The sequence below is a fragment of the Tamandua tetradactyla genome, chromosome 8 (assembly GCF_023851605.1).
Source record: "Tamandua tetradactyla isolate mTamTet1 chromosome 8, mTamTet1.pri, whole genome shotgun sequence".
In the NCBI taxonomy this organism is placed as follows: Eukaryota; Metazoa; Chordata; class Mammalia; order Pilosa; family Myrmecophagidae; genus Tamandua; species Tamandua tetradactyla.
This window is the reverse complement of record NC_135334.1, coordinates 23306546-23331744: the sequence shown is the minus strand read 5'-3', so window position 1 is coordinate 23331744 and position 25199 is coordinate 23306546. Positions and strand designations below refer to the sequence as shown.

Genomic DNA, 25199 nt, shown 5'->3' with positions numbered 1-25199 from the left:
ATAAATCCCCTTTCATTAAAAGTCAATCCGTCTCTGGTGTGTTGCATTCCGGCAGCTAGCAAACTAGAACAAAATGTTACCACAATAAAAATTTTTTAAAAATCAATCAGATTGATCCCAAGTTCTTGGATATAGAAACCAAGGCTACATATGGTTTTTAAAATAATTCATCTTTAGTTGTGGTAAAATATGCATATCTTAAAAATCATTTTAAGTGGACAATTCCTTGACATTAAGTGAATTGTCAGTATTATGTAACTTTCACCACTATCTATTTCCAAACTATTTTCACCGTCCCAAATCACATATATATTTTTTAATCCCTGTTTTGTACAAGGTTTGTGGTGGATGAACTTGTGAGCCCTTCCAGTTTCTTCTCAGTCTGATCCCTTTGGCCCCCTTGGTGATACTTTTAATGGTTGTGGAGAGGAAGGAGAAACACTGATTTGACATCTGCAGGCAAAATAAAGTTAGAACAAGCTGGAACTACTGCAAAATGATTAAATGTGAGAAATATAATACAGGATATTTGGTTCAGAATATATAGGAACAGCAATGTGTTTCTCATTTAGGCATCAGGCCAAAGTTTATCAAAGTTCCACATTTATTATTCTGCTTTACTTATAAGGGACATGTATTAGCAAACCCATCCTGGAGATGAGGAAATTCAGCCTAGTCTCCTGGGAGTTAGCATGCCCCAGCTCCAACCCCACAATGTAAGCTACCAGGTTTTTAGGCATAAAGCTGTCAGGTGCTGGGCCTCACCATTATCCTCTTCAACCAGCAACTTTTCTGTTCCTCAGTTTTCCCATTTATGCAATGGCCAGAGTTATCTTTGCCCCCTCCTTAACCTCTCTGGGTGGTTGTAGACACATGTGAGAAAGGAATATTTGCCCTCCCTGTAAGCAAAACTGAAGCTCTTTGAAATTATTTTAGTAGCAACCCATGTGCCAGACAGGGTGTGTGGAGGCATTACACCTTGTGTCGCTTGTTTTTTTTTTCTTATATAGACTCTTTGAAATAGTTTGATAAACGTTATCTCCATCTTGCAGATTTACAAACTGAGCCCTGTGCTCTAGTGAAAAGATGGGACACTAGATTTCTTAAATCCTGGGTCAGGTGCTCATTGGTTTAATTGGGGTACAGGGGAGTCAGTTTTTTTTTAGGGGGTCTCCATTACTTAATACTCATATTTCTTTTATTTATTAAAGGCTTAATGGATTATTGATCAGTATATTATTCATCTAATATTAATCAAGCGACTAACAAATAATGATCAGTCAATTGCCTTACTTAGTTCACCTTACTGTATATATTATGAATGGTCGTCCTTTCCCTTCATATCTAAATTCAGGGTTCTCTTAATTTAACCCTTTGCCGACCCCAATAGTCATCTGAAACTACTTCCATCGTGCAATGAGAAACCCTGCGTGACTCGACGGGACCCATAACCAATCCGATGTCACAGCTCTCATGCCGCGCCCTATTGGCTCCGGGTAGGGGCGGGACTCTGAATTGCTATTAAGTATCCTTTCCGGAAGCGGTTGGTTGGCCTCTGCAGGGCAACACCTCGGCGTCCCTGGAAGCGGGGAGCCGGGGTGGTGCGGGAAAAGCTGCGCAGAGCCCGGAGCCATCGCCCAGAGCCTCCCGGGCTGGGGGACGGGTGAGGATCTCCCGAGGGAGGGGTTTGGTAGCGGGGAAAGGAGGGAAACGGGAGAGTTGAGGGCACAATCATGTGCCAACTAGCGGGATGTGCATGGATATGGGCGGGAACTGAGGGAAATGGAGAAGGAGCGTCCGGACGAGTGTGCATCAGAATTTCTTCTTGTCCCGCGCCTGACTGGGCGAAATAGGCCCTAGGCTTCGGGTGCTGGCGATGAGTGAGCAGCGAGCCCGTACGCTAGTGAAAGAGGCCATGGGCGACGAGTGTGAACTTGCGGGGGCTCTTGTTTGTTCTTTCTATTCATAGTATGTAAGGCCCAGCCTTCCGAACCTTGCTTGAATATTTGTCTTGTGGGGAAACTTCTCCCAAATCCAAATCCTGGGCTAGCTCACCCTTATGCCATCTTTTGGCCAGCTAAGGAAGTTAGAAAGTTTCCCCCCCCTTGCCTTAATTTAAAAGATGTATCTTATTTTAAGTTATTACTGCTTTGAAATAATATCTTCATCTGTAAGCACTGTCCTCACTTAGCTTTTAGGACCCTTCTCCTGGTTCTCCTCTCAACCCATTTCAGCCGCCTTGGCAGGCTCCTCCTGACTGCTCACCACGTGTCATCTCTGGGTGATTTTTCACCACTGTTTCAGTTAACATCTGTTCAACATTGATTCCCCAGTCTGCATCTCCAGCCAGACCCCTTTCCTGAGCTCAAACCTACTTCCTGATCATCTCAGACTGCATGTCTCTCTAGCCTTCCCTGGTCGCCCAGATCTTTTCCTTCTCTTGTATTTCCTATCTTAGTGGAATCATTCATGCAGCCAGCCAAATCTACACCTGGAGTTCATCCGCCTAATATATGCAGCAAAGATTTGTTGGGCATATTTTATATTCTAGGCAGTATGCTAGGTGGGCATTCTACCAAATGGGTAAGGCATAGAGATGAACAGATAATCAAAATATACTGGTTGAAGTATTCTGATTTCCTGCCTTCCTCTCCTTACTTTGCTACATGTAGCACGTCCTGTTACTCTGCCTCCTAATACCCCTAGAATCTAGCCCTGTCTTTCCATTATCACAGCCACTGATTTAGTTCACAATTTCTTGCCTATGTTTTCATGATAACTCCCTAATCGTTCTTTGCCTCCATTTTTGCTCTCCTCTAATTGGTTCTTAACAGCTGTCAGTCATCATTCTAAAATACAGTGTGACCATGCCAGTCTCTGTGGTGAAATCCTGTGATGGCTTCTCATCATGCAAAGGATTACATCCTCAATCCTTCGAGGCCCTTAATAATCTGCTCCTTACCTTCCGTTCTAGAACCCTCTCCCACCACTTTTCCTGCTGTTCTTTATACTCTGGTCATGTCAGAGTGGCTGAGAGCTCAGACTTTGGAGTTAGTAGCTATGAAACCTGGGACATTTTCTTTTATTTATTTATTTTTAAAATTTTTATTGAGAAATCTGCACACATATACAGTCTGTCACATATATAATCAGTGGCTCACAATATCACATAGTTGTGTATTCATCACCGTGATCATTTTCAGACATTTTCTTTTAAACATGCTAAGCCCCAAATTCCTTATTTGAATAGTGGATATAATTATATCTCCTAATAATGTGATAGTGAGGATGAGGTGGTATGAGGTATATACATCTCCTGGTACAGTTCCTGGAACATAGAAAGTATTCATTGAATACAGGACTTTGTTTTCATAATTAATTCCCCGAACCCACCATACTCCTTCATGCCTCTTTGTGCTTGTGGTTTCTTCTGCCTTAAATTACCTTTCTTGCCTTCTCCTGGTGAACTCCTTGCTTCTCCTTCAAGTTCCATCTCAGTGGTCCTCTACTCTCTGCTGCTTTCCCTCATCTTCCAAAGTAAGGTTAGATGCCCTTACCTTGGCTCTTATCATGTTTTCTTCTGCTTCCCTTAATGAGTTTACCACATTCTGTACATGTTTGGCTATGCAGCTGGGCTGTGTTTGCGTTAACAGCCATGTGTAATTGGATTTGTAACCCTAACGTATAGCACAGTGGCTGGCCCTGATAGATGTTTAATAAGTCATTTTCCAAGGTCTGAATGATCTTAACTTATATTATATGATAATAGGTCTGTCCTCTGAGCAGTGAGGAATAAATCCTTTAGGTTTATGAATAATAATGATAATAATAATCAACATTTGTTGAGATTTTGCTGTGTTTTAAACACTTTACATATATTGAATAGTTTAATACTCACAACCCTTTGGAATGACATTGTTGCTATGGATGAGGAAACTGAGGCAAAGAGAGGTTAAGTAACTTGCCCAGGGTTATCCAGCTAATAGGCGGCAGAGCTAGGATTCAAATTCAGGGTGTTTCAAAGCCTGTGCCCATTACCACTATCCTGTCAGCTCTGTTGCCTTCTCCCCAGTGCCTCCTCCAGTAAGTCTTTTCTTTTCTGTAGTGAACATTCATTATAATTATTGGAGCAGAGTGGAAGACATAGCTATGCACATGAGTATGTATACTCTGTGTACAGGTGTGCAAAACTTTTTGGCTGTGCTCAAAAAGTAGACTGTTCATAGGAGAGCAAGCACAATGCTCTGTGACTGGGAAACAGTGGCATATATTGAATGGAAGGGAACTGGGAATATTTGACTTAGGGTAGAGAAACCTGTACCTACTCTTTGTAGGTACAGACAGCAGAAATGGCGAAGTGTCTTAGAAACGAATTTTTGGCTTAATATGAGAAAGACTTTTTAATGGTTAAGAATTATCTAACTGGGGGTGCATGGATGGTTCAGTGGTAGAATGCTCACCTTCCATGCAGGAGACCCAGGTTCGATTCTCGGACCATGCACCCCTCCCCCCCCCAAAAAAAAGAATTATCTAGCTGGTTTGTCTGTTAAATACTTATAGTTTGCAGAGGATTACACATCCAATGAATTCATTGATGATTCAAAGAGTTTACATCCTCCCAAACAGACAGATTAAACACGCATACATTCTCTCAGCACAAACCACTTATTCACAAATAAATTTTTGCTTAAAGATAAAATTTCAATTAATGATTACAATGGGAATTTAGTTATTTAATGCAACCACTAATCTAATGTCACCATTAAAATCTAAGCAGTTATATCACAAAACTAGGGTTATAGTCAGTGGACATGCATTAATGTATACAGCTTAACATTAAACCAAAAAAGGAATTGAATTAAAAAATTCCCTTAAATTTTGGTGGTTTTCAAATACCATGGCACATGCGCACAAAGAAACTCTGTAAAAATAGATTTTATATATTTTCACTAAAATCATAAAAAATTGAATAAGCCTCTGAAATTTTCATACTTTTAAACATCAAGCTGGCCCTAATCTATCAAAATTGACAGGTAAATACAGTTTTCTTTTTCACATTGTAGGGGTTAGGGACACAGTGCCCCCACGATCTGGAAAATGCACATAAATTTTTTTTATTTTAACCTTAAAAAATAAATTGCATACATTTATGGTATTAAAGGATATATAACATGTTAATATTATATACTACTATACATATATTTTATGCATTTCTGAGTTTCTAAACTTTTTCTGTGTCGTCTGCTGGTCTTTGTATGTTGTCTGTGGTTTCTGCAAAAATTCCCCCCAAATTCGCATTTAGTTTCTTATGCCAACCTGTGATAATACCAAAACTCCGTTGAGGAAAGTCGCCATGTAAAAGGGGTAACTGTATTTGCAATGACTAGATAGGCTTTAATTACAGTGATACCGGAGGATTAGTTCCTCCTATCACAAATCCTTTGGGGGTTAATTGTCAATGCAAACATTATTTTGTAAATACTGTGGTATATAAACTTGGAACCATACCATTAGAGTCAGGACAGGGATGAAAAATAATACACAAGTGAGTCTTATCTGACCTCCCAAACATAAAGCCCTTGGCTCCCAAACATCCAAACATTCAACACTACTTGTAAAACTAAATGAAGAACTTTGACATTCTTCTACATATCAAGGCAGGGCTCTGTTAACCCTTTTCTTGAAACTATAATTAGTAGAGAACCAAATTTATAAACTGATATGGCAACCCAAAATACTGAATACACTTTTCAAACAGAAGCAAACTTTTTTCCCCATTGTTACTACTGTGTGCCAATGGCAACCTAAAATGCTGAACACATTTTTCAAACAGAAGCATACTTTTTTTTCTCATTGTTAACTTCTATGTGAAATTTATGTGGCTACCATAAGAAGAGAATAGGGAAGCTGTGAATACCTCTAGTACTTTTCATCAAGGCTAAAGTACAAATCTCCATATCTCTGCTATTTTAAGAGTCAAAAACATCAAACACATGTAATTAAGGAACTGAAGTGATAGTAGAATACAAAAAAAGAGAGACCGCTTCAAATACATTCTTGAAGACTACATAAGACCAATTTAATTTTTTCAGTTAAATCTGTAAATGAATGTTTGGATGCTCTTCCCCAGGGCCAGAAATTCCAAAATTATTACAAGAAAAAATGGAAAAAAATGCATTGTATGAAACTGGGCATAAGTTCATAAAGAATCTTTTTTATTTTTCTTAGTATTTTTATTGACACGTCTTTACCCACATACATTCCATACATGGTGTACAATCAGTGGCTCACAATATCATCATATAGTTGTGTATTCATCATCATGATCATTTTTTAAAACATTTGCATCACTCCAGAAAAAAAATAGAAAAAAGAAAAAAACTGGGCGGGCCACAGTGGCTTAGCAGGCAGTGTTCTTGCCTGCCATCCTGGAGACCTGGGTTGATTCCTGGTGCCTGCCCATGCAAAAAAAAAAAAAAATGCCTTGGTCTAAAAAAAAAAGACTCATACATCCCTTTCTCCTTATCCCCCCTATCCCCCCTATTATTTATTTATTTTTATCCATATTTTTTTACTCATCTGTCCATACCTATGTCAAAAGGAGCATCAGACACAGATTTTCACAATCACACAGTCACATTGTAAAAGTTAAATAGTTTATACAATCATCTTCAAGAATCACGGTTACAGGAACATAGCTCAACAGTTTTATGTACTTCTCTCCAGCCACTCCAATACACCAAAAACTAAGAAAGAATATCCGTATAATGCATAAGAATAACCTTCAGGATAACCTCTTGACTCTGAAATCTCTCAGCCACTGAAACTTTATTTTGTCTCATTTCTCTCTTCCCCCTTTTGGTCAAGAAGGCTTTCTCAATCCCTTGATGCTGGATCCCAGGTTATTCTGGTATTTCTGTCTCACGTTGACAGGGAGATTTACACCCCTGGGGTGATGTCCCACGTAGTGGGGAGGGCAGTGAGTTCACTTGCCGAGTAGGCTTAGAGAGAGGGTACATCTGAGCAACAAAAGAGGTTCTCTGTGGGTGACTCATGGGTCTAATTTTAAGTAGACTTAGCCTGTTCGTTGCAGGAATATCATAGGGGTAAACCCCAAGATCGAGAGCTTGGCTTATTGATTTGGTTGTCCCCCCGGCTTGTGAGAATATCAAATTCTTCCCAGATGGGAAAGTTGAATATTTCCTCCTTTCTCCCCATTTCTCCAGGGAGACTTTGCAAAAACTTCTTTATTCACTGCCCAAATTACTCTGAGTTATATCTGGGCATTACACTAACCTGGACAAATCAAACAAAATCTCATGCCCTATTCAAGATTCCATGTACATATGGTGTTCAACTGAACTGACTGTACAAGTTAAATTATGTAATGCACTACCCAAAATATAAACTTTGCACTAAATAAACATCTCTCCTTTTGGTCTCACACATAAGTTGTAGTTTTAAAATATAGACGATATCATTCTTTATCCTGTATTCTGATTCACCTTAGTCCTATCCAGATCAGCTTCATTCATATCTCTACTCAAAGTCTGATCACTTTTTTTTTGTAGTATTATAAAAATGCTTCTTTCTTAGTTTTCATTAACATGACATGGTTATGTAAGTTGGTAACATTAGGGAAAGCTGGGAAAAAGTTATATAGAAACTCTGTTATCTTTTTTTTATTATACAAAGCAAAGAAATTTTAAAAAAGCAGTAGTTTTCAAAGCACTCCTCAACAAGCTGTCACAGGACAGATCCCAGAGTTCATTATGGGCCACTATACTATCCTCATATTTTTCCTTCTAGCTGCTCTAGAATATAGAAGGCTAGAGGGCTTAAATACTTTTTATCATCACAATCGAAAGTCTGATCACCTTTTCAACATTTTAAACAGTTCCTGTACAGGGTACTGTTGACTTTCATAGCTTCAGAGCTCTAACTCTAAGTCTCAGATGTCACATAAATACTTGAAGTTTCTGAAAATGACCAGTAAGAAACTTTTTTTAAAAATGAGAAATTATGGGAGGGAATAACCATGAAATTAATAATACAGTGAGAATTGTTTTTAAGCACAGTAAATTTGAGCTTTGGTCTTCATGAAGATACTATAGTTTATATATAGAAAACTATAATGTACAAGACTCAAGGGAAAAAGTCACAATACATATTAATTAAAATTCTGTAAGCCTGAACAACTTTGAGGGCTGTGGGAGTAGGATGGCCTACTAATTTTTCAAGAATGAAGAGCTATGAAAAATTATTGAGTCAAAAGAAGGTTCTAAATAGACCTATGCTCTATGAAAATACACAGTTTAGATAGATTTTTTTAAGTTTTTTTATTAATTAAAAAAAATTAACACAACATTAGATTTTTTTTTAAAGAAAAGAAAAAGTAGAGAATAATTGCAGTCCCTTCCAAAAAGGAAATCTTAAATTAAAAGGAAAAGATTCTCATAGTGTAAGTCTGACTCAGAAAGAAAACTGAGCAACATACCCCAAATTCTGTCCATAAAAGTAATGACGGTACATCTTTAATATTGAAGAAATAAGCTGTAAATAAGCTCATTCTCAGAATTGTTTTTAGGAGAAGCTTATTTGTGCTCCTTCGTAAGTGCATAATAAAGTTCTGTGGATTTGTTCACCTTCTAGTTTTTCTCACTGACCAATTCCAAATAAAAAGAGCCATTTAATACAGAGAACTGGCCATTGGCTGTTGCTATAGAAATAGTATCCTGCTTCTCTCTGGCTGTATCAAGGCTCATCTGGTTTGAGTTCCCTTTGCTCTGAAGTTCTTCTAAAGCTAACCTTACAGCCAGATATTTGGATAAGTGATTAGCAGCAGTGTTGCCTTGAAGTCTTTATGTATCTTGTCTGTGTACTGTCATCTTTTCTTATAAGTGTGGGATGAAGTTTGAATGCTAATTCAGTTTCACTAGCACCATCCATTACTCAATCAGTTGACACTGTTGCATTGTTATTTTCAAGCTCAAGCTCAGAATCATCAGATGTTTTGATTCATTTGTTACTAGGTCCTGATTGCTATGTGTGGATGCATCACTGCAGTGGGAACTGTCATTGTTATCTTCTGCTCCACTGCTATGTTCAATCTCTTGTTTCTTGCCTTTTTGAGGTCTGTCCATGGTCTGTATTTTTAGTCCTTTCTCAGTGCTGTGACTGAGTGTTGTTGATTATTGTGCTTTTTGATTCTGGCTAATATTCTCTCTTGATAAGCTTCATATTCATCACAACTTGGATAAATTTTGCTGACAGGTGGATCAGAGTTTGGTTTTGGTTTTGGTGAGCTGCTGGAAACTAGATTTATCCTACAGGTAGGACATTCTTTGTTGCTCTGAGGACTGTGATGATGCAGTCTGCACAAAAACGGTATAAATGCCCCTTTGTGGTTAAGGTGTTCTTCAGCATATCCAAACTTTTTGGGCCCATTAATTCACTGTGTAGACAACGAGGTGAAACCATAATTTCCAGGCCATCTGTTATTGTCTCCTGAGGTATTTGCTGTAATTCATATAAACAGAGTTCCCATGTTTTGCTTAATGGTTAAATACCATTTGCATTGACATTGTGGCTCCTGCTCCAGCCCGGGGGTCTGATGGCCGCCACCTGCACAAGACTCTAGTACAAGCCTCCATAGCAGCTGGCAACCCAACACAATATGGGTTTTGGCTTCCTCATTGGAGCTTGGGAAATATAACAGCGGCCACTCAGTATTCTTGAGAGACAAGGTAAAGCTGGCTTGGCATGTGCTGTGTGGAAGGTCGAAAGGAGCAGGCAAGGAGGCAAAGTGTGGGGAGATTGGCAACACAACAGGATAGAACTGGGATTTGAATCCAGGTCTTTCTGGCCCCAAAGGGTGTTCTTTGTCCACTGTGACATCTGCCACTTAAGGCATGAAGAGGAAAAATTTATCATAGGAAGAAAAATTAGATCAAAGCTACTATGGGCTCTTGAGATTGCTTGGTTCCATGGTAATGGTTCATAGGAGTAAACCTATGAACAGTTTACATAGATCTTTTTTGGCTTGGTTGGAAAATATAGAGGAAGAAGGAGGCATGGCCCTCAGAACTTAGGAGAGGAGAAGTGGAACATGTGTTCATGAAAAAGTGATATTCAAAATCATATGCCTATAAACACACAAAAACTGTCTCCTTAGTACTGAGGTGGTTATGAGTTGTCAGGAGAAGATGAGTTTAGTTAGGGAAGGCTGCCTGGAGAAGGCATATCATATCAAACTATGTATCACTCCTTCTTCGCTAGATTCTGGAATCAATAAGAGATGGGCAAATGTGGTTAGATGACCCCTCCCCCACAATTAGATGGCCCATAGTTTGTCTCAGCCCTGGTGGCAAGTAGTTTTCATCAGGTTTCACCTGATCCCTCGGTAACTTGCATGGAGTATGATGCTGAGGGTTCTGAGGCCATGGCTAGGTTGCCATAGTTGACTAGTGATGCCTGTCATGGTCGCAGGCTTGGAGGAAAGTGTTAAGACATGTCCTATGTGCTTACTTTTTAAACATCTCATCTTCTTCACTTTTGCCACCCCAATTCGCTATCACCTCTCACCTAGACCATCTCAAGGTTTCCTACCTAGTCTCCTTGCATCCACCTTGATTTTCTTCCTTCCAGTCTGGTTTCCATTCCATTCTGTGTTTCCAGTGGCTACCAGAGTGAAACTTTAAAGTGTCTATCTGGAAAAACCTTTTCCTGGCTTTTAGTTCTTTTGCAAGAAAGGCCTGGCTCCCACCTGTCTCACAGCAGCATCTCACTCCAGGCTGCTTCTCATTTGGTGGCATTTCCTGTTGAAGGGCCTTTGCATCTGTTGCTTCCTCTGTAAGAACGGTTTTTCCTTCCCTTTGTCTCTTGAATACCTGATCATGCTTCAGTTCTCAGCAGAGGCATCATCTAATTCAGGTTCTTTTCCTCGATGTTCTTATCCGTTTACAGTTGTACATTTACTTTTGACTGCTTGGTTGGTTCGTATCCAGAAAATTAGCAACTGAATCTGTTTAATCACTATCCTATCCACAGTGCCTGACAGCAGGCTTGGTGCTTAGTAGGCACTCAGTAAATATTTCTTGAATGTGTAAATGATCTCTAATACTTATTAAATGAATATGACCAGAGGCTGGGGGATGCAGGGAATGAGGAGTTATTGCTTAATGGGTACAGAGTTTCCCTTTGAAGTGATGAAAAAAGTTTGGGTGATGGATGGTGGTGATGGTAGCACAACATTGTGAATGTAATGAATACCACTTAATTGTAAATTTGAAAGTGGTTAAAGTGGGAAATTTTGAGTTGTATACATGTTACTACACTAAAAAATGAAAAATACAAGATTTTCCTTTCCTCCTTCCTCTTTCCTACAACTCTTGGCCCCGTTGGCCTCTTCCTCACCCACATCTTCTTGAAGCTAGGTAAGGCAAGGAATGAAGGTAGGATATGGCCCACTGTTCTAGTTTGTTAGTTGCTGGAATGCAATATACTAGAAACGGAATAGCTTTTCGAAAGGGGGATTTAATAAGTTGGTAGTTTACAGTTCTAAGGCTGTGAGATTGTCCAAAGTAAAACAAATTCTATAGAAATGTCCAATCTAAGGCACCCAGGGAAAGATACCTTGGTTCAAGAAGGCCGATGAAGTTCAGGGTTTCTCTCTCAAGAAAGTCCCAGAGTGAACATGGCATCTGCTAGCTTCCTCTCCAGGCCTCTTGCTTCATAAAGCTCCCTGGATGGTGCTTTCCTTCTTCATCTCCAAAGGTCGCTGGCTGGTGGACTCTGGTTCTCTTGTCCTTCTGTCGCGGTTCTGCAGCTCTCTCCCCGTTCTCAAAGGAACTCTCTCCGGAAATGTCTCCTCTTTTATAAGACTCCTGTAAACTAATCAAGACCCACATAGAGTGGGTGGAGACACGTCTCCATCTAATCAAGTTTAATACCCACAATTGATTGAGTTATATCTCCATGGAGTAACCTAATCAAGCTTCCGACCTGTAATACTGAATAGGAATTAGAAGAAACCGTTGCTCTCACAAGGTCGATTAGGATTAAACCATGGCTTTTCTAGGGTATATAAATCCTTTCAAACCATCATACCCACCAATCTTCCCACTTTTTTTTTCTGGCAAAGAATATGCTTGAAATTTGGATGATCAATAAATTCAGATTTTCTAAGTTCTTCTTGACCTTTAAATAATTGAATATAGATAATTATTCATGGCTGATTAGACTTTTTGTCATTAAGATGGAGCCTTTATCTGTCTGTCTCATGCTTTCTGGAGATGGAATGAGGCCAGGGATAGGTAACATTCCTCAAGTTCAGAATTTCTCACCTGTCTTCCAGATAGTTAACCTTATGCTTGATCTGTGCTTTTTGGGCTGTATTATGCCCACCAACTGATGTTTGGGCCACTCTCAACTCCTCCTGACCCATGGAGCCTTTCCTTTTCCTTCTTCTCTCTCTCCGTAAGGGGATTAAAGATTCAGGTGAGTTCTAGGCCACCTGCAGCAGGCTGCAGTGGAAACCCTGGTTCCTGATACTTCTCTACGCTGCCTGAGCACCAAGTAGGCAAGATGCGTAGTTCCTAGGATAGGAAGTAGAGTCCCCCCTCAGTTTATCCACTGCAGGGAAGAATCCTTTGTCCTGTGGTCTTTTCTTCTTGAGGATAGGAGTTACTGCTTGGAGGGGACATGATGGGAGTGTGAGGGGAGCAGGTTCTGGCTCCCTTGGGGTCTGGTGGACTGATAGAGCGGACAATAGCCTGTGAGTCCTAAGGCAGGGCACCCTTCTTGCAAGCTATCCTGGTGCAGAGGGCCCTGGTACGGTCCTTGAGAGACTCTTTGTCATTTGTCAGGGGCCCCTCCCTAGGGATCTTGGAACAGTTCCAGGGTCACCAGGTGCAGCCATTGTTGAATATTCATCACAGGCCAGGTGCTGCTTCTTTTTGATGACAGGGTCTCTCTGCTCACTCACCCTTCTTGAAGAGGGCTGTTTCATGCTCACTGCTCCAGGTGTTGGAGTGACAGCTTCTAAAGAAGTGGGTACAGGAGAGGTCAGGACCTGTTGCTTCAAACTCTTGATGTCTGCACCTGCTGTGCTTGACCCCTCCTCAGTTGGAGGAGGCACTTGGAGTAGGGTTTTCCATGGCAGCCGTTTTACAGGCTGATTTGTCTCTGCTTCATCGTGCTTCAGTACGGAAGTTGCCCAAGATAGGGACATTGGTGGGACCTGGGGATCCTCAGGTAGGTGTGGGGTGGGTGTGGGGAGGGAGGAACAATTCCAGAACTGCATCAATTTGTCAGTTGAAGAATTTGGCTCCATCCCATCCATGGAGCCAGAAACCTTGGGTTCAAGCTGGACTCCTTCCCACTCTGTATCCCTGTATCCTGGCTCTCTCCAATATAACATCACACCATCTCTCCTGTCTACCCCTTTTACTCCATTCCCACAGTTCCTGCCCTAGTTTAAACCCTTATCATCTTTCTCCTGGATGACAGCCTCCTTAGTGGCTAACACCAGTCTGTCATTTCTCTCTGATCCAGCCATGCCAGTCCTGCCAGAATTCTTGTCTTAAAAAGAAGGCCACCCTGGGTCCCTTTCTCTCATGGAAGCCTTCACAGCACCATTGAGATTCTTTAGTATAGTCTTCAAGGTTCTCCATGGCCAGACCTCACCTGACTTTCCCCCTGCACCCCTGCCATGCACCCTGCTCTCTGGCACACCAGAGTTCCTTATCTGCATGTGAGGGTCCCTCTGTCTAGAATGCTTTTCTCAACTTTTGGAATTCTTGGCAGCCTGAGAAAGCCTTCCTTTATTCCTTTCGTGGGAATCTGTTACTCCTGTTTTAGTGCTCCCAGAGCAGGAGGTTTTTTCCCTTCTGAAGTTGTGTGTGCTGCCTCCACTTGGCTGTAAGCTCCCTGAAGGTATTGTTGAATGTAAATTGGGATGTACAAATAGGAGTAAGTGTTGAGACCCTGTGGCTGTGCACCTGGGTATGTTGGTGTGTGGAAGTGTGTGTGCTGCTGGTTCTGGTATTACTATGGTTTTTTAATCGGGGTGTGTGTGTGTGTCCTATACTGTTATTCTTTTCGTGTGCATGGCAGGTAGGGGGTTGTGGTAGGATATGCAGTCAAACTCTTAAGAGAGCCAGGCTTCCAGATTTTTTGTGCTTCACTGAGTGTTGAACAAGCCTTTAGGGGGGGTCCCTCAGAGAACTTTCGCAGGTGCGGAGCCTGTGGGGCCTGAGTTCTCAATTGCCGGCCCTACCCTCTCCTTTCCCTTCCTCCTGGAGAGTTTGGGCTAAGTTGGCATGCAGGGTCTCATCTGACCCAGGGCTTCCACAGCCCAGCTCCCAACTTTCCCCCTTCTATGCTTGGTCACCAATTTCCTCTCTGGTCAGGGGTCTCTGGGATCTAGGTGTTCGACCCTAGACCAAACATGGCTGGACGACCCATCCGCATAGGAGACCAGCTGGTTCTGGAAGAAGATTATGATGAGACCTACATTCCCAGTGAGCAAGGTAAGAGGCCTGTGGGGTATTATAATAGTCTTCTGAGGCAGGGACTATGTCAAACTTTTTTTCTGCCATTACCATGTGTGGTACTTATATGTGGCTACTCAGTATATTTGGGTTAGATCAGGGGTTGGCAGCTGGTCCATTGCCTATTTTTGTAAATAAGGCTTTATTGGAAAACAGCTACACTCTTTGTTGGTTTATTGTTTTAGACATCACCCTATAATGGAAGTGTTTATCACTGTGATAGAGACAATATGACCCACAAAGCCTAAAATATTTACTCTCTGATCCTTTACAGAAAAAGTTTACCAATCCCTGGATTAGATCAATGATTACTTTTGAATGAAAATATTAGGAAGATAACCTGAAATAGTATCCTGAGGCCAGGGGAGACCCAGTTTCTTACGAACAAACTAAAGAAAATTTTTTTTCTAATAACAGTGATAACATTATGAATAGCAATAATGCTAATGTAATTTATTGGGTACTATTTTGTGCCAGTTCCTGTTCTGAGAATTATATATATATATAGTAACCATTTTAACCCTTATGTTGACTTCATGAGTTAGGTTCTCTCAGCTTCCATTGCTCATAATTTACATCTTTGTTAAAGTACGTCTCACCCGCTTTGTATTCTATGCGTTTTTAAGGTCCTCAAGGGACTCAGACATCTACAGTTGTTCAGTACATGCCTGTTGAATGAGTGATTAGTACTTGTGCACCAAACCTTTTTTCAGATCCCAGGAGAGCCTCTGTCCCTCTGGTGAGGCTGCCTCATCCGGGGTAGATTGGCCATGGCCGTCGGAGTTCTTCCTGAGGCCCCTCCCTCACGGAAGTCTTTTATTTTTCTGTCTTTGTTTTTTTTAGACTTCAGGTTATATTCTTAGAGTATGGGGCTAGCATCTGCTATTGACCCAGATGATCTTTATAAGCAGGCAAGTTTGGGAGACACAGGTCTCCACATCCTGCTCACTCAGCTCTCACAAGCCTGGGGATAAGCCAGTTAACAGGGATGTGGCCCCAACCCCAATCACAGTGAATCTTCTCACATCTCAGCTCTAGGTGCACCATTTATGAGCTGTAATTAGAGGGAAAAAATTACGTATGTTTATCCTCTTTAGGCAAATTTGGAAAATAAGAAAAAAGATGATTGTGATTTTTAATTTCTCTTATCACCCTCATCTCTCTTACCTTCCCTACCCTTTTGCCTCTCCTTGCAGAAATTCTTGACTTTGCCAAAGAGATTGGTATTGATCCCATCAAAGAACCAGAATTGATGTGGCTGGCCCGTGAGGGCATCGTGGCACCACTGCCCGTGGAGTGGAAACCATGGTAAGTCAGCCCGGGCCAGGGATCCTGGCACTGGACATTGGCTTTACCAGGCCACTTTTCCAAGCCTGGCTAGGATAGACTGGACAGCAACATACCACTGCTTTGCTAGGCCACGTGGTGGATGGGGCCTGACCATAGGCTGACTTCATCGTCCCTAAGGTGGGGTTCAGAATTTACGTCTAGACTCACAGGAGTTGCTGCTCCAGTCAGGTCCTCAAGCACCAGTGTGGTTTTGGACATGCTAAAGGGGTGTCACTGATACTGAAAATGACAAACCACATGCTTCCCATGTCCCAAATGGAGGCTGATACAGGAGGTTTGTTGTGAGGCTCTACAGACCAATATCCTTTGCCGGCCTGTAGAGCCTCACAACAAACCTCTTTGTATCAGCCTCCATTTGGGACGTGAGAAGGACGTGTCTTGTCAAAAGGATATTGGTTGCCCTTGGCAACCCACTCTGTCTCTGCCATGCCTGGGTTTGGGTAGCCTATTTATGAATAGATTCATGTTTGTGAATTTGCTCAAAATTTTAAATTTTAGCTAGCGCTCTTGAGATTGCAAGGAGCAGAGCCTTATTCAGGGTCTCTTGGGGGAAAGAGAGGCTAATCAGGTGGGAAAGCCAAAAGCTACCCAGGCACTGCTGCTGTTTCCCTCCTTCTCCTGAAGACTGCTTTGTCTCCCACTCACAGTGGCACTGTTTCTCTCTCTGCGTGTCTGCTCTGTTCTCTCTCTGACTTCCTCTTCCTCACCATGTGCACAGAGCCCTTTCTAAGTTGTCCTTCTAACAAGAGGCCATAAGTTTACTTTCTACCTTTAAGTGGAATTTCCTTTTGTTTGTCTCAGACTCATCCCCTGTAATCTTAGGGAGTCCCCTCTTATCCTCATATTGTGTAATTTTGTGTACAAGGAATAATTACTGTGTCCTTATTCATACCATTTATTACTGCAGACGTAGCCTTACTCTTCTCAGCTGAAGAACTCTAACTCTTTCAGCTTTCTCTCACATGGCAGACTCCCTGTTCTTAATCATCTCTTTAGTTGCTTTTCCTTGGATCTCTTCCAGATTCATGACATCTTCCTTGCAGTAAATCTGTCAGCACTGCACACAGTATTCCAGGAGCTGAGGACTTATGCTTGGGTTTGTGGGATAATGGTTTCTATTTTGTTTCTAGTATCACCCTGATGGAAGTAAGGAAACTATCATTGGCACAGCTGTGTGCCAGGCTTTGTGCCAGCTGCCTCTGTGTACCTGCCAGTGGTGGCTAACACTGCCTCATCATTTTTCACTTTTTAAAATAGCATGTTATTAAAACTTTATGTATACATATCATCTTTTACCCTTACTTCTTTCTCAAGGGTAATTACTGTTATTTGTTAACTTCTTTCCAAACCTTTTAAAACACATATACACTTTTTTTTTAAATCGTAAGTGCTATACTATATACATTGTTCTTCTATATCGGTATAGGTAGGTTTATCTCATTCTTTTACCAGCTGCTACTTTTTAATATATGGATGTACAACCATTTTTTTTAAAGTCCTGATTTATTTAGGTACTCAAATTGAAGGGCATTTAGATTTTTCCAAATTGACTATATATGTTTGGGCCCATTTCTGGACTCTTCTGTTCTCTTCAACTTACCTATTGGTCTACATTTACACAAATAACATACTGTCTTGACAACTATAGCTTCATAATAAATCTTTGAAATAATTTAGGGTAACTTCTCTAACACTCCATTTTGAAAGTTGTATCGGCTGTTCTAAGTGTATTGCTTTTCTATATGGATTTTAGAATCAGCTTGTTGATTTTTACAAAAAGTTCCTACTAGGATTTTTTTTTTGAATTTTATTCTTTTCCTTTTTTAAAAAAATTTATTTATTTATTAATTAAAAAAATTAACAACAAACTAAAACATTAACATGATCATTCCATTCTACATATATAATCAGTAATTCTCAGTATCATCACATAGTTGCATATTCATCATTTCTTAGAACATTTGCATCAATTCAGAAAAAGAAATAAAAAGACAACAGAAAAAGAAATAAAACGAAAACAGAAAAAAAAAGATTATACATACCATACCTCTTACCCCTCGCTTTCATTTATCACTAGCATTTCAAACTAAATTTATTTTAACATTTGTTCCCCCTATTATTTATTTTTATTCTGTATGTTTTACTCGTCTGTTGACAAGGTAGATAAAAGGAGCATCGGACGCAAGGTTTTCACAATCACACAGTCACATTGTGAAAGCTATATCATTATTCAATCATCCTCAAGAAACATGGCTACTGGAACACAGCTCTACATTTTCAGGCAGTTCCCTCCAGCCTCTCCATTACACCTTAACTAAAAAGGTGATATCTACTTAATGTAAGAATAACCTCCAGGATAACCTCTCGACTTTGTTTGGAATCCCTCAGCCATTGACACTTTGTCTCATTTCACTCTTCCCCCTTTTGGTCGAGAAGGTTTTCTAGGATTTTTTTAAATGTAATTTTTAAAAAACTTTTGTTACTGTATAGTATAACATATATACCAAGCAAAGAAAGAAAAAAGCAATAGTTCTCAAAGCATTCTTCACAGGTAGTTACAGGACTGATCACAGAGTTTCTCATCGGCTACCATACTATCATTTCAGATTTTTCCTTCTATCTGCTCCACAATATAGGAGGCTAGATGGCATAAATTTTTTTTTATCATCACAGTCGACTTTTTTTTCTTTTTTGTGAAAAATAACATAAAAAAATAACAAAAACAATAAATTTCAAAACACAGAACAACAATTAGTTGTAGAACAGATTTCAGAGTTTGGTATGGGTTACAGTTCCACAATTTTAGTTTTTTACCTCTAGCTGCTCAAAGATTAATGCAATTTTATTGAGATATATTCACATACCATATAATGATCCGAAGTATACAATCAGTGGCTCACAGTATCATCATGTAGTTGTGCTTTCAACACCGCAGCCAGTTTTAGAACATTTTGTTATTAAAAAAATAATAAAAATAAGGATAAAAATAAAAATAATCCACAACATCCCCATGGTATAACCCCATATCCCACGAAAACCCCTATAATTTATTTTTTGTCTTTATTTTCTTACTTATCTGCCCGTACATTTGATAAAGGGAATGATAGTCACAAGGTTTTCACAATCATACCATCACACCATGAAAGCTATGTGGTTATACAGTCATCATCAAGAATCAAGACTACTGGATTATAGTTCAACAGTTTCAGGTTATTTCCTTCTAGCTGTTCTAGTACACTAGAAACTAAAAAGGAATATATAATACATAAGAATAACCTCCAGAATGGCCTCTCAACTCTATTTGAAATCTCTTAGCCATAGAAACTTTATTTTATTTTATTTTTTTAAGCGATCAAGATGAAATTTTATTTTATTTCAATTATTTTTCCCCTTATGTTAGTTTGCAAGCTGCCAGAATGTAATATACCAGAACTGGAATGTCTTTCAAAAAGGGGAATTTAATAAGTTACAAGTTTATAGTTCTAAGGAGGTGAAAGTGTCCAAATTAAGGCACCAAGAAGAGGTTACCTACACTCAGAAAAGGCCGATGGGTCAGGAACACCTTTGTCAGCTGGAATTCATGTGGCTGGCATCTGCTGGTCCCTTGCTCTTGGGCTCTGTTGCTTTCAGCCTCTGTTCCTGTGAAGGTAACTCACTTTACTTTGCTAGGGCTAGCTTTCATCTCTTGGCTTCCTAGCTTTCATCTCTGGCTTCCATTGTCTTTCTCCAAGGTCTGGCTTACTTAACATCTTGTCTTAATGTCTGCTGGACTCCAAGCATCTCCAGACATCTGTGTTCTCCACATATCTGCATCTGTGTTAGCTCTGCTGTGAAGTTTCTGTCAGCTCTGAGGCTTCTGTCGTTTCTGTAAGCTCTGAAGTTTCTCTCCAAAATGTTTCTTCTTTTAAAGGATTCCAGTAAATGAATCAAGACTCACCTGGAATGGGTGGAGTCTCATCTCCATGTAATCAAAGGTCACACCCACAATTGGGTGTGTCACATCTCCGTGGATATAATCTAATCAAAATATTCCAACCTACAGTAATGAATCAAGGTTAAAAGAAACTCTTGCTTCCACAGGATTGTATCAGGATTAAAACATGGCTTTTTTAGGGTACATAATACTTTCAAACTGGCACATCCCTTTTGGTCAAGAAAGCTTTCTCACTCCCATGATACCAGGGCCAGGCTCAACCTTGGGAGACATGTCCCACTTTGCCAGGGAGACTTTCATTCCTGGGAGTCATGTCCTATGTAGAGGGGAAGGTGTATCAGTCAGGGTTCTCTAGAGAAACAGAACCAACAAGAGATACCTATAAATATGAGATTTATAAAGGTGTCTCCCACAACTGTGGGAATGCTAGAGTCCAAAATCCATAGGGCAGGCTGTGAAGCTGGCAACTCTGATGAAGGGGCTTGATGAACTTCACTGGAGAGGCTTGCTGACTGGAAAAGTAATGATGATACTCTCTTCTCCCTTAAAAGTCTTCAACTGATTGATCAAACTCAACTGATTGGATTGTTTTCTTTTCTTGCCTTAAGAAATATTTAGAGTTGTGTTTTTAAATTTCTCAATATAAGTTTCCAAAATAATAGTTTGTAGGGGATGAGGTAAATAGAGTTTTGCTGTGTTTTAATTATTAAGTTCTAATTTTATTTATTCATTATATATATTCTTTGTTGAGACTTCTTTTATGGCTCAGTAAGTGATTATCTTCTATGTGTGCTTGATAAGAATGTATTGTATCTCATTTTTGGATATAGAGTTCCATATTAACATTGTCATTTATATATACCCCTAAATTAAGTATGCTGTATATGCTTATATCTTCCTTGTGTTCTTAGTAATTTTTGTTTGTTCTCACTCTTAAATGACAGTTTAGTTGAGTATGGAATTGTTTGTTGAACAACCCCTTTGACAATATTATACTATTATCTTCTAACTTTTAGTTTTGCTGATAAGACAGGTTTTCTCTTTCTCATTTGTTGTTCCCTTGTAGGTAATTATTTTTTTCCTCTCTGGTTGCTTTTAGTATTTTGTTTTTATTCTTAATGCTCTTAATTTCACTGCAGTGTATCTAGATATGGATTTATTTTTATTTACCCAAGTTCAGGATATGGAGTGCCTATTTACTCTGAGGATTCACGTCTTTCTTTGGTTATGGAAAATTCTCCTATAACTTTTCTGTGACTAGTAATGGAAATATAACAAACCTCCTTATTTTATCCTTCATGTCTTTTAACATCTGTTTCTTATTTTTAAAAATCACTTTATTTTGCATGCTGCATTCTGGGTTAATTTCCCCCCCCCCCAATTCATTACTTGTTTATTTTGTGTCGGATCTGCTATTTAACCCAGATTTTTTTTTTTAATTAGTGACTCAATTCCTACAGGTATAATCATGTTTATTTCCATATCTGTCCTTTTTTTAGAGTTCTATTCTTTTGTCATGGATTCTACTCCTTTTATGTCTATAATAATTTTAGATATAGTTATTTTTAGTCTTCTTTTGATTGTTCTACCATCTCAAGTTTTGGTGTGCTGATTCTTCTATTCATTGTATCTGCCGATTTTTTGTCATGGTGGTGATCTCTTATCTTACGTAATTATTTATTGTGAATTTGGTAACTTCTGTAGGGGCTTGTTTTCTATGAGTGCCTCATTCTTAATTTATTGATTGACTTTACAATTGCTTTGCCAAGGGTGGTTGAGGACTAATGTTTAACATTTATTAATTTATATGAATTCCTGGCTTGGGATTTTGTTACCATGTTTTCGGCTCTATATCTACATGTATCTTGGGGTTTCAGTTGTTCACAGGACTTTCTTTTACTACCTGGAGTCTAGAGAGGATAACATGTTTCCTTGCTGCTTCCATGGTCTACTACATCCTTTTTTCATTGAGCAGCCTGAAGAGCTGCAAATTTACGTAAGCGTCTCATTTTCAGTTTCCACGTTCATGAAGGCCTAAGGCCACATTTTGTGTCCCTAAATCGGCATAAAACCCCAATCTCCCAAAACCTAGATCCCAGTCAAATATTGGACTTTTTCCTCTGAATCATGCACTTATTACTGAGGCTTCTAGTTTTCTATTTCTGACATCTAAAGATTTTTCTTTCTGTCTGGCTAAGTTAAAAAAAAATATATATATATATGTATATATCGCTTATTGTTTTGTTGTTGTTTTACATTAATACAGTGTTTATCTTTCTTTGCAGGGGGTGAGGAGAGGTCAGATGTTTCTTTCAGCTTGATTAAGCATGTGGCCTGACATTTTGTGTATTTCTTTAGAATTAATTTCTAGAATTTGAAGTGCTGTATTCAAGGATATATAGCATTTATGTAGTTTTAGTAAATACCAAATTACTTTCCATTAAAGTTTACCATTCTCATCACCAGTATATGTGATTGTTTATTTAAAAATATTATCGATTAAAAAATTGCCAATCAAAAAAAAATTAGTGGTTTCAATTTGTATTTCCCAATTTGTTCATAGAGTTGAATATCTGTTAGCCATTTGTTCATGTTCTGTGATTTGCTTGTTTATATCTTTTGGTTTTTTGTCTCTTGAGTTTCTTATCTTTTTAATTTTGTTAATGTTGTAGAACTGTTTGAATATTTGGGTAATAATATTATACTATTACTCGGGTAATATTTGGGTATAATATATATATATATATACTGTTTCTAGCATTTTCTCTTAGTTTCTGGTCTTTTAATTTTGTTTATGGTTTTTTTTATCATACTAACGTTTAAAAATTTTAACTCATCAGATCCTCCAGGGTTTTTTTTCTTTGTGACTCTTTTTTCCCTGTTCCTCATGCTTAGGGAGGGCAACTTTACTTTTACTTACTAAATATTATTCTGTTTTTTCTTCTCATAGTTTTAGTTTTAATTTTTATCCAATTCATCCATAATTTATTTTAATGAATAAGTTGTATAGGACTTTTACCTTCATTGTTTTTCTTTTTTTTTTCTTTCTTCTTTTGATTAGCCATTTAGCCAGTGTTGTTTATGGTTGAAGAGTTTATCTTTTATTTACTGATTTGAAATCACAAATCAAATTTTCAAATATAAAAGGGTTTGTTTCTGGGTTCTGTATTCTATTCCATCAATATTTTTGCCTATTTCTGTGTCAGTGCCACACTATTTAAACTATAGTGTTTAAATCAAATTATCAGATGATAATCTGATATCATTGTTCTTTTTACCCCCAATATTTTCCTATTTCTGCACATTTTTTTTTCAATTTGAATTAAGACTCGGTTTCTCAAATTTCATAAGAAATCTGATTGGATTTTATTGGGATTATGTTGGATTTATTTGTTAATTTGGGATTATTGGCATCTTCATAGATTTGAGTCTTTCTATTCAAGAACGTGGAACGTCTCTCCAATTGTTTTTAAATTTTTCCTCCTCACTTTTCAGTAATGTTTTATAAAGGTTTTGCACATTTTAGGTTTATTCCTGGGTATTTTATCTTTTATATTGCTAAGGTGAATGGAATTCTTTTTCCTGTGAGCATTCTAATGGTTTATTGCTGGTAGGTGAAATGACTGGGACTCGTCCATGTTAAAACACTCTTGAAACACATCTTCTTCATTACATTCTTGTACCGTTGATCCCCACCAACTTGGATTGTCACCTCTTAAGATTTTAGACTCTTTTGCAAAGCCAGAACTTTCACAGTGTATTTTTCTTCTTCAGTCTATTTATAAAAATATTAAATTCTATCCTGGCACATACCTATAAGGTACCATAGTGTTTTTCCTTCTCCATTAAATAAAACCAAGTTTAATCTTACTCTAACCTAGCATGGATTTTCAGGAACCCCAGCAAATATATCTGCATCTGGAGAAGTCCTTAGATAGCCCCATTGTTTATTCCTATATCTAAGCTAATTCCTTAATTTTAGCCAAATGGTGTACTTCAATTTTGTGTTAATCTTTTCCTTTCCTCCCCTCTCCTCTTTACTCCTCCCCACCCGCCTTTTCTTCTCTCTTGCTTTTACTCTCTCCTCCTCTCTTCTTCTTTCTTCTCTTCTTCTTCTCCCTTTCCTTTTCTTTTTCTTGATTTTCTACAGTAGCTTTGGACCTGAGCAGGCACTAACTTTTTATTTTAATGCAGTTTTTTTTTTATTACTTAACAGAAAAAAAGAAATTAACCCAACATTTAGAAATCATACCATTCTACATATGCAATCAGTAATTCTTAACATCATCACATAGATGCATGATCATCGTTTCTTAGTACATTTGCATCGGTTTAGAAGAACTAGCAACACAACAGAAAAGGATATAGAATGTTAATATAGCGAAAAGAAATAAAAGTAATAATAATAGTAAAAAAAAAACCTATAGCTCAGATGTTTAATGCAGTTTTATTGAGATATATTCACATACTATATAATCATGCAAAGTATACAATCAGTAGCCCATTCATTGTAGTTGTGCATTATATGATATAGTTGTGCATTCATCACCATTGATTTTTGAACATTTAACTACTCCAAAACAATAAAAATAAGAATAAAAATAAAAGTAAACATCCCATAACATCTTAAAACAGCCCATACCCCTATACACTCTGTTATTTATTTTTTTTGTCTGTGTTTTCTTACACATCGTCCATACGCTGGATAAAGGGAGTGTCAGTCACAAGGTTTTCATAATCACATGGTCACATTATACAAGCTATATAGTGATACAGTCATCCTAAAGAATCAAGGCTACTGGATTACAGTTCCATGGTTTCAGGCATCCCTCTCTAGATACTCCATTACACTAAAAGCTGAAATGGGATATGTGCTGGTTTGAAAGGATGTATGTACTCTAGAAAAGCTATGTTTTAATCAAAATCCCATTTCATAAAGGTAGAATAATCCCTGCTCAATACTGTATGTTTGAAACTGTAATCAGATCATCTCCCTGGAGATGTGATTTAATCAAGAGTGGTTGTTAAACTGGATTAGATGACAATGTCTCCACCCATTTGGGTGGATCTTGAGAAGTTTCTGGAGTCCTATAAAAGAGGAAACATTTTGGAGAATGAAGGAGATTCAGAGAGAGCAGACTATGCTGTAGCACCACAAAGCAGAGTCTACCAGCAGTGACCTTTGGAGATGACGAAGGAAAATGCCTCCCGGGGAGCTTCATGAAACAGGAAGCCAGGAGAGAATTCTAGCAGGTGATGCTGTGTTCGCCATGTGCCCGCCATGTGCCTGCCATGTGCCCTTCCAGCTGAGAGAGAAACCTTGACTGTGTTTGCCATGTGCCTTCTCACTTGAGAGAGAAACC

At 38.8% G+C, this 25199-nt stretch overlaps 1 protein-coding gene and 1 pseudogene across 11 annotated transcripts in view; one reads left to right on the top strand and one right to left on the bottom strand.

The window, feature by feature from the left end:
- The first annotated feature begins 1517 nt into the window (after positions 1–1517).
- The window catches only part of CEP164 (centrosomal protein 164), an 89623-nt gene continuing 65941 nt past the window's right edge, over positions 1518–25199 (top strand). For 6 of the 11 annotated variants that reach the window (XM_077112795.1, XM_077112792.1, XM_077112793.1 and 3 more), the window contains exons 1-3: positions 1518–1663; positions 14412–14531; positions 15749–15860. In XM_077112795.1, the coding sequence (XP_076968910.1) occupies positions 14450–14531; positions 15749–15860 (194 nt within the window). In that variant the 5' untranslated portion in view covers positions 1518–1663; positions 14412–14449. Of the gene's footprint in view, positions 1664–14411; positions 14532–15748; positions 15861–25199 lie in introns of those variants that run through there. The other 5 variants (XM_077112799.1, XM_077112797.1, XM_077112801.1 and 2 more) reach the window with 2 other exon arrangements.
- Positions 8595–9558, bottom strand: LOC143645039 (E3 ubiquitin-protein ligase RING2 pseudogene; annotated as a pseudogene).